This window comes from Myotis daubentonii, chromosome 8 (assembly GCF_963259705.1).
Source record: "Myotis daubentonii chromosome 8, mMyoDau2.1, whole genome shotgun sequence".
Classification (NCBI taxonomy): Eukaryota; Metazoa; Chordata; class Mammalia; order Chiroptera; family Vespertilionidae; genus Myotis; species Myotis daubentonii.
The window spans coordinates 42,616,721-42,625,786 of NC_081847.1; the positions used below are offsets into that span (position 1 = coordinate 42,616,721).

At 46.1% G+C, this 9,066-nt stretch overlaps 1 protein-coding gene across 2 annotated transcripts in view; it reads left to right on the forward strand.

Annotated features, from left to right (window-relative positions):
* The first annotated feature begins 8,160 nt into the window (after positions 1-8,160).
* Positions 8,161-9,066, forward strand: part of NEDD4L (NEDD4 like E3 ubiquitin protein ligase) — a 303,889-nt gene continuing 302,983 nt past the window's right edge. For both annotated transcript variants that reach the window (XM_059706201.1, XM_059706202.1), the window contains exon 1: positions 8,161-8,539. In XM_059706201.1, coding sequence (XP_059562184.1) covers positions 8,492-8,539 — 48 coding nt within the window. In that variant the 5' untranslated portion in view covers positions 8,161-8,491. The remainder of the gene's footprint in view (positions 8,540-9,066) is intronic.

The following is a 9,066-nucleotide window of genomic DNA, read 5'->3' on the forward strand; positions in this document are numbered from 1 at the left end:
CCACTTCATCCCCTGGAGTGCACAGGTAAAAGCTATTTCAACATTGTTACTGAAATCTTTGGAACTGTTAGTTGAGTTGTTTAATGACGTTGCCTCAATCTTCCTGTGTTTAATACCAACAGTAAATGTAGAAAAAGTCATTTTAGAAGCATACTTTAAACATTTTATTAGTGGAGTAGAGTTCTACAATGAAAAGACATATTTAATTTTTTAAATTAAGTAGAGATTTTTTCAGTAATTGTCTTAGACAATTAACATTTTTAAAAATATGTTTTCATTGATTTGAGAGAGAGGGGAAGAAAGAGGGAGAGATAGAAACATGGTTGAGAGAGAAACATCAGCATCAGCTGGCTACCTCCTCCATGCCTCCTGCTGGGGATTGAGCCTACAACCTGGGCATTTGCTCTGACCGGGATAAAACCATGACCTCCTGGTGCATAGGTGAATGCTCAACCCCTGAGCCACATTGGCTGGCGGAGAGGAGCACTTTTGAAGATGGAGGGAGAAGCCCTGAGTGGAGGAATGCAAGGAATGCAGCTCTAGATGCTTGAAAAGGCCAGGAATCAGATTTTCCCCTGCAGCCTGGAGAGCAGGACACCTGCTGGGTGGACACCTTGGTTTCAGCCCAATTCAGCCTCCAGAACTATAAGGGAACACATTTCTGTGGCTCTGGCTACCAAGTGTGTGGTAATTTGTTACAGTCGCTATAGGAAACTCATTAATACACTTTTCACTTTTAAGGAAATAAGAATTTGGTGTAAGATTTTAAGTTTACTAAATGAATTAATGGGAATTAATAAGAATGTAAAGGCGTTTTTAAAAGAACACAACTGACTGCCTCTTTTAGGGCAGAAAAACAACTGTGTTAGGTTTCAGGTGCTTCCTTTGCAAATAACGTCAACAGAGCTTCCTCAGCTAACAATTGGTGGTGGTCTAGCTACTCAGAAGGGTCTCCCTATTAAAAACTATCTTGACTTTTAAAATGTATTGTTAGGCCTGCAAAAAGTAATGGAAATTAATCTCGAGAAGGTCCATGTATTAGTCAGCTGTGGCTGTGAAATACAGCAAAACAATCTCAAAACCTCCGTGGTTACAACAATAAATATTGCTCTGTCATTCACCCTGCATGCTGGCAGCTGTGAGTTAGGTGACCCTGCTCCAGGCTGCAGGTCAAGTTCAGGGCTGTTTCCTGTGTGTCATTATGGGACCTGGGATATAATGTTCTCTTAGCAGAAAGCAAGAGCACAAAGAGGTGGCAAAAACTTGCAAAGCCAATCTTATGATCTCTGTTTTGAACTGGCCACACTGCTACTTCTGCTCATATGCCATTGAACAATGTAAGTTACATGGTCAAGTGCAATATCACGGGGCAGGAACATTTATTCTTCCTGGAGGTGAGGAAGTGATTATTGGCTGAATAGTAAGACAGTGTACCATACCCCTCCACCCTGAGAAAGTTGACACCAAAGAACAATGCAGTAAGCAGCAAGTAAATGCTACATGAGCACTAAAGTTGAGGGGAGACTAATCTTTTGGCTAGTGCTGAACTTGAGACTTCTGTATCAAACTGAGGAAAGACTGAAGAGAGGGAATATATAAAATGGAGACATTTTAACCAAGCTGCTAAAGTCATTAGCGTTATGAAGGTTGAGACATGAGAAAAGACTCTATTCTTGTTCTAACTAGCCTAGAAACAAACTTTTTTGAACTTTGCAGTTTCATGTCATTGCCTGGATATACATCTGGACATAGACTGGCCCTCCAGATAACCCTCTGATCACTCCACGAAGGACTCATGTATCCAGGCCACCTGCCATTCACCATCCAGACCACTGACATTTGACTGACAACTGTCCTGGACCAATCTTAGGGATAAGAATGCAGGAGCAATACTTCTTAAAAATGTACTTTGTACTATAAGAACTCTTAACTTTTCTTTCTTCTTTGAAACACTTTTGGGTTTTTGTGTAGTTGTGTTCTCAGTTTGCAAACCCTAAGACCCTTGAATAAATCTTTGACTTATTTCTAGCCAAAGTCACCAGACTCTTAGTCAAGTCAATAAAACCTAGACTCTCAAATGGGGCTACGTGGTCCCAGGAGCAAACACAAATCCATTTGGGATTTTCGTAGACTAAGAGTAACCAAATTACATCACAACCAAATGGATTTATGACAAACACACATGGAATGAAGTCCCAATGGAAGACACATTCTAAACTTTTAGATATAATTAGCAAAATATAAAATAGTTATGAGATGTTTAAAGAAATAAAAGTTGGAAATGCAAACTAAGAAATTAGCAAGAATGATGAGGCTAAATACAGAGAACAAACTGAATTACCAGATGGGAGGGGTTGGAGAGGCTGGGTGAAAGAGGGATTAAGATGTATAAATCAGTAGCTATAAAAAAGTCAAGCGGATATAAAGTACAGCATAGGGAATATGGTCAATAATACTGTAATAATTATTGGCCACGTGGGTACTAGATTTATGGGGGGTGGGAATCACTTCATAAATTATATGAATGTCTAACCACGATGCTGCACACCTGAAATTATTATAAAATAGTACTGAATGTCAACTGTATTTGAAAAACATGATGAGGCTAATTTGAAAAAGTTAAATGGAACTTTTATATATAAAAGTATTGTTGAATAAAAACAATCAATGGATTCAAAAGACAATTAGATTCATCAAAACAGTTACTTAGCAAAGAGATCAAAAGAAATCACTCAGAATGCAGCACAGACAGACAAGGAGGTGGAATATGTTAAAGAGGTTGAGAGATACTTAGAATGAAAATTTCTGTACGTGATTAATAGAATCCCAGGACAGAATGGAGAAAGGGCAGTATTTTAAGAGATGAGAGCTGAGCATTTACCAGAAATAATGAAAGATAAAAATCCACATGTAGACTCTCTTTGAAACACTTGTAGTACAAAGTATATTAGGATAGCTAAAAAGAAATCCACATATAGACAAATTATAGAAAGTTTAGCATACCAAGAACAAAAAGCAACTAAGGAGAAGGCAACAACCTCCAAAAGAACAGTAACTAGACTAAGAGCTGCCCATTCATTATCAATAATAGAAGCCAGAAATCAGAGTAGCACCTTCAAAGTGCTGGGGATGAGACAACCATTTTATCTGAGACTAGAGGCCTGGTGCACAAAATTTGTGCACAGGTGTGTGTGTGTGTGTGTGTGTGTGTGTGTGTGTGTGTGAGCCCAGCCTGCAATCTGGGATCCCTCTCCAATCTGGGATCCCTCTCACAATCCAGGACTGCTGGCTCCCAACCTCTCGCCTGCCTGCCTGCCTGATCGCCCCTAACAGCTTCTGCCTGCCAGCCTGATCACCCCCTAACCACTCTCCTGCCAGCCTGATCAACACCTAACTGCTCCCCTGCCAGCCTGATTGCCCCTAACTGCCTTCCCCTGCCAGCCTGGTCACCCTTAACTTCCTTCCTCTGCCAGCCTGGTTGCCCCTAACTGCCCTCCCCTGCTGGCTTGGTCACCCTTAACTTCCCTCCCTTGCCAGCCTGGTTGCCCCTAACTGCCCTCCCCTGCTGGCCCGATTGCCCCTAACTGCCCTCCCCTGCAGGCCTGGTCCCCCCTCCCCCAACTGCTGTCCCCTGCTAGCCATCTTGTGTCCACATGGGGGTGTCCATCTTGTGTGTTGGAGTGATGGTCAATTTGCATATTACCTCTTTATTATATAAGATAACACTATTGAATAGTTTTTCCTAAGGGTTGTCCTGTCCCCCAGAAACCCCAAAATAAACTGATTTTACAAACCTAAGACTTCAGATGGTAAGGGTGGGTAAAAACCAAACACTCTAGTCACATTAAGAACATTTATTCACATCTTTCCACATTCCACAACAGCTTAGAGCAGGGGTGGGCAAACTTTGACTCGAGGGCCACAGTGGGTTCTTAAACTGGACTCAGAAGAAGGAGCTGCGGCCGTGTTTCCCGATGTTGCCATGTTAACACTGCTGCTGGTGAAGGAGTGGAGGGGAGAGCAAGAGAACCCTCCGCTCTTTTGGCTCCGCGGGCCGGATAGAACAGCCGAATGGGCCAGATCCGGCCTGCGGGCCGTAGTTTGCCCACGGCTGGCTTAGAGTCTGCTTCTAATATGTAATTTTCCCCATCTTTCATGGATGAGGGCAGATATTTTCAGATAAACAAAAACTGAGAGTTTATCACCAATGGACCTTTATTAAAGGAATTAAAGAGGATGTCCTTCAGGAAAAAGGAAAGTGATCCCAAAGGAATGTGTAAGAAGCAACAAGAACTCCTTAGAAACAAAACCACAAAACAGTGGTAAAGCTAAAAAAAAAGTATAATATAAAAAGAATACCTAATTTGTTGGTTTAAAAAAGGACAGAATGAACCTAGAATACCATGGAAGTAATGCCATGGCAAGAGTTGATCAAAACAGAGTTTTAAACCTGTACTGGTCAGATGGGGGATTAAGATATTAACTTTTGATCTGTTAAGTTAGGCATGCATGTAAAATATGAAAGATAAACAGTAAAAGAATAGAAATGCAGTGATTAACATCCCAACCAGGAAAGGGGAGTGTACACAGTAATAAGAGAACAAAGAATAACAACAGCACAACTCAATTAAAAGACACATTAAAATGTAAGAAAAAAAACATACAGTAAAAATGTGGAAGCAAATCCAGAAATATGAATTTTAAAAAAGGAAATAGCCAGTGAAGCCAGGTAAAAGGCAGGTATTTTGTCAGATTGGTTAAAATAGGAATCATCCATCTGTATCTCAGACAATATTCTTTTTTGAGTGCTAGAATGAATAGCACATAGGTGTTTCAAATGTGTTTCTTTAAAAGCTCAGCTATTTAAGTACAAAAAAGATTAGCTATTTACAAGTCATTCTTTGCTACCCACCTCTATTCTTGTCAAATGTCTGAAGCCTGGCTTATTTCCTTATGTAATCCTAAACACCTTAAATTTGTGAGATTTCTCTATGTGTCAGCGAATGCTTCTAAGTGACAAGATGACACCAGTGTTTACAGGTGCAAGGCCATCTTCATAATGTCTGCTTCATGAATTTTCTTTTTTAAAGGAAAATCACCAAAAATGGAAGAGAAAAACCTAGTGTCATTTCTATGAAACAGGCAAATATGTGACACTATGTATTATTCAGCTTTGGGTACTTCTCAGACTTGGTTCAGATATAGTTTGCTAGGCCAACTCAATGATTTGCAAAGAGGCGTAGCACTGAAACGTTCCCCATTTGTGATTACCTTTGTACTTTAAAATGGTTCTTGCTAATTTTTTAGTTCTGACGATCCAAGTGAAGAACATTTACCAAACACCCACAGTTTCAAATCCTTATAAGATGTTGACAGCAGCCCTCCTGAGGGAACAAACAGAACACATTCTAGAGAACAATCTACAAGTTAGGCTCTATGTCATTGCTGGGAGAGTCTAAATTGATTGGAGGCTGGAACAACAGTTCTGTTTTGGATAAGACTGCAGAGTAGTTTCTCTTAAGGGTTGTCCTCACTGCCCTCCCCAAATAAACTAGGTTCCTAATCTGAGACTTCAGAGTGATAGGGGGGTGGGTAAAACTGATCCATGATGCTAGGCATATTAAGTATATTTGTTAACATCCTACCTTATTTCACAAAGGATTCGAGAATGGTTATAATATGCAATTTCCTCTAAATTAAAAAACATTAAAAAACACCCCAGGATCATGGAAAATAGGTAAAGAATAGGAATAGAAGTGTAGGCCAGAGACCCCTCAATTTTGCTGGTGAGCATGAAAAACTCCTGATGCCCCTGTGGCAACCCCACACCAATTAAATCGGAGTGTATGGGGGTGGGAGCAGAGATAAGTAGTTTTAAAGATCCCCGGGTGTTCCTACATGCAGCAAATTTTGGGAACCACTGGCCAAGGCTGCCATTCTCAGCCTTGCATGCATGTTACTGAAATTACTGATGCTCATGTCCCTACCCTGAACCAATGAAATCATAGTCTCTCCTGCTGGTAGCCAGACCCTTGGTCATTTTAAAGCTCCCCAGATGATAACAATGTGCAACCAGGACAGAGAGCATTGTACTGGGAGGAAGCTGGCACGTAATTACACAGGGGATTGATTTTTTTTTTATAGGTTCTTTTAAGACTCAGGCCATAAAATTGGTCCCAAGTTTCCTGGTGGCCAAAGTAAATAGAAAAACACAATCAGTTGAATAATTCTTGTTATCCATAATACAAAAGCTTATCCGTTCCTTGGAAGAAAGAAAGCTTTTTCTCACAGGCCTGAGATATATGTCGTTTGACTCTTCTCATAGGGGCCTTTGAATGATGTTATGGATGACAAAGTTTATAAACCAAAGTTTATAAAGACAGATGGCAAGTTACATATTGTAGTTTCTCATAATCACTCCTCAGGGAAAGCCACGGACATGCCCCCAGAGTGCAGGCAGACGCAGACTGATGTAGGGGGAACAAGGGGAGGGGAGCAATAAGGAAGCAGAGAGAAGGGAGAGAGGAAGCATGACCCACCCTCTATAGTTCCCAGGTCATATGGCCTCACCCAAAGGTAAAGCCTGGAACTGTATTTCCAGGTGTAGGAGTGGTGTCCTGCGTAATTAGAAACTGTAATTTTCTGTAGAAAAATTTAAAGATCTATTGCTCCCCCAGCATCATATAAATTGTACAAAGCTTGACAAAGGCCTGGCTAGGGAGGGTATAGGAGCAGTGACTTCTATTTGGCCAGGAAAAATGAACAGAGACCAGTCTTTTAAAAGTGCATCCTGATAAAGACGATCTTTTTTTTTTTCCTTTTCCACAGTTGGGCTTCTTACTTAAGTACTGTTTATTTAATGGCTCACAATTTGTAGAAGGTTTCTGAGAAGGGTGTTGACTGCATGGGGCTGAGTCTCCAAAAGAAACCCATTATATGGCACATGTTTTAAACCACAGTAATGTCCCAGGGAAGCCAAGGAGAGCTTAAATTAGGACGGGTGTGGCCCTTTCTTTTGCAAACAATCTAGGAGGGTCATCCAGCAGACACTGTGTAAACTTGCTGGGATTGGCCAAGAGGATTCTTTGGATCCCGTGTGTTCTCTCAGAAACTTACCTGAGTGAAAATCCTAAACGCACTCAGTTAATATCCAAGTAGACACTTTGATGTTCTCTTTTCAAAGTCAAATAGCATGTTCGGCTTATTTACGTTTTATACTCACAACTGCATTTCACCTCTAAATTTAACAAAGTTCTTCCTGAAAAAGTCGAGTGATGAATTTCTTCCACTTATTTAAAGTTGTCTCTGGCATTCCTATAAAGCTGAGGGACTGAATGAAATGCTCGCTAGAGAAACAGTAGCTGGGATGTGGAGAGAATCTTACAGTGGCAAATAAGACATCTTAATAATGGTTTGCATATGCGGAGAATCACCTTAAACTTGAGTGTGTTATCTCACGTGCGGCTCACAGATACGCTGCCTTTTATTCAAAGAACTACGCTGTCTGTGTTCGAGTGGGTGGGTGTGCACTCAGAAGGGTGCTGTGTTGGTTTTGTTCCCTGTAAGGTTGACACAGGCAGTGGCGACTCGCGGCCACACCGGGGCAGCCTCTTCCCGGCTGGCGGCCGGGCCAGGCGGACCGGCTCCGGGGAGCTGACAATGCAGCCCAGTCCGGCATGGGGGGGTTGCCCGTAATTTAAAGGGGTCTAGAAACACCCACCTTCCCCGGTTTAACAATTACGGCAAGCTCAAGGCTCCTGGTAAAAAGGTCACGGGAAGATGAATGGACTGAGTGTTGCGTGTTTCTTGTAGCTATGCCTTCAGCGTCCCCAAATGCCAGTCCGCCCCCTCCCCAAAGCAGACGGAGAGCCGGAGAGGGGTGGGTAGGCTCCGAAGGGCAGGTCCGCTCGGACCCTCCCCAGCCCCGCGGCCCGGAGCGCCGCGTGAGCCCCGCGGAGCGACTGGGAGGCCGGCGGGTGGGGTGCGGTGGGCGTGGGGGCCGAGCTCCGCCACCCCCGCAGCCCGCGGCCTGCCGCCCAGCCGGCCTGTGATTGGCTTGGGGGCGCGAGTGCCCGCCCCGGCGAGGAGGGGGGTCCCCGCTGGGCGTCGGGTGGGAGGGGGTGGAGGAGGGGGCGGAAAGAGCGGGGGCCGGGAGAGAGCTAGCGAGCGAGGGGGCGGGCGAGCCGGGAGGGAGGCGCGAGGCGCGGGCCGCGGGGAAGGAAAGCCCGGCGGGCTCCGCGCCGCCGCCGCGCGCAGGGACTGGCGCCGGGGCTGCCGGCCGCTGCACCGCGCTCCTGGGACCGCCAGTCGCACCCGCAGCCTTCCGGGAGGAAGCGGCGCCGGCCGCAGCCCCGGCTCTCGCTCGGACTTCCTCACCTGCGGCGGGGCGCGTGCAGGGCCGGCGAGATCCGGAGGAGGAGTGCAGACTCGGCCGCTCGCGCCGCAGCCCAGCCGCCCGGGAGCGTCTCCGACCCGCGCGGGCGCCGGCTCCATGGCGACCGGGCTCGGGGAGCCGGTCTACGGACTTTCCGAAGACGAGGTGAGCGGCTCTCTCTTCCCTCCCGGGACTCCCCGGGGAATTCCTGCCCCGCGCCGGCAGGGGATGGGGACCCCGGGGGTGCGCGTTGCCCGCGTCTGCAGGGCTGCCCCCAAAGCTGGAGCGCCCGGGAGTGGGGTCCCGGGGGGTTTGCTCGGCCCTTCCGCCCGACGCCGGCGCCCCCTCCCCCCAGCCCAGCTCATTGTTTGTAAATAAAGCGGCGCGACGCCCTTGGAGCCGGGTTCACTGGCGCGTTCCGCCGTTGGGTGGGAGGAGGCTCGTGCGCCTCTGCCCACGAGTTCCCCCTCCTCTCCCAGCCGCGTCTCCCCGGGCTGTTGGGCAACTTTCCGCCTCTCTCCCCTGCAGCCTGGGAGTCCATGACGTGTGTCACGTCTGGGGGGAAGTGGGGCTGGAGACCCCGGGCCCGGAGGAACCTGAATTGTCCCTCCCTGGAACTTTCATTGTGTCAGCAAGTGGTCTGCTGCGTGTGTGCGCGGCTGGGTGGGAGTGGGTGAACGCGTGGAGCTGTG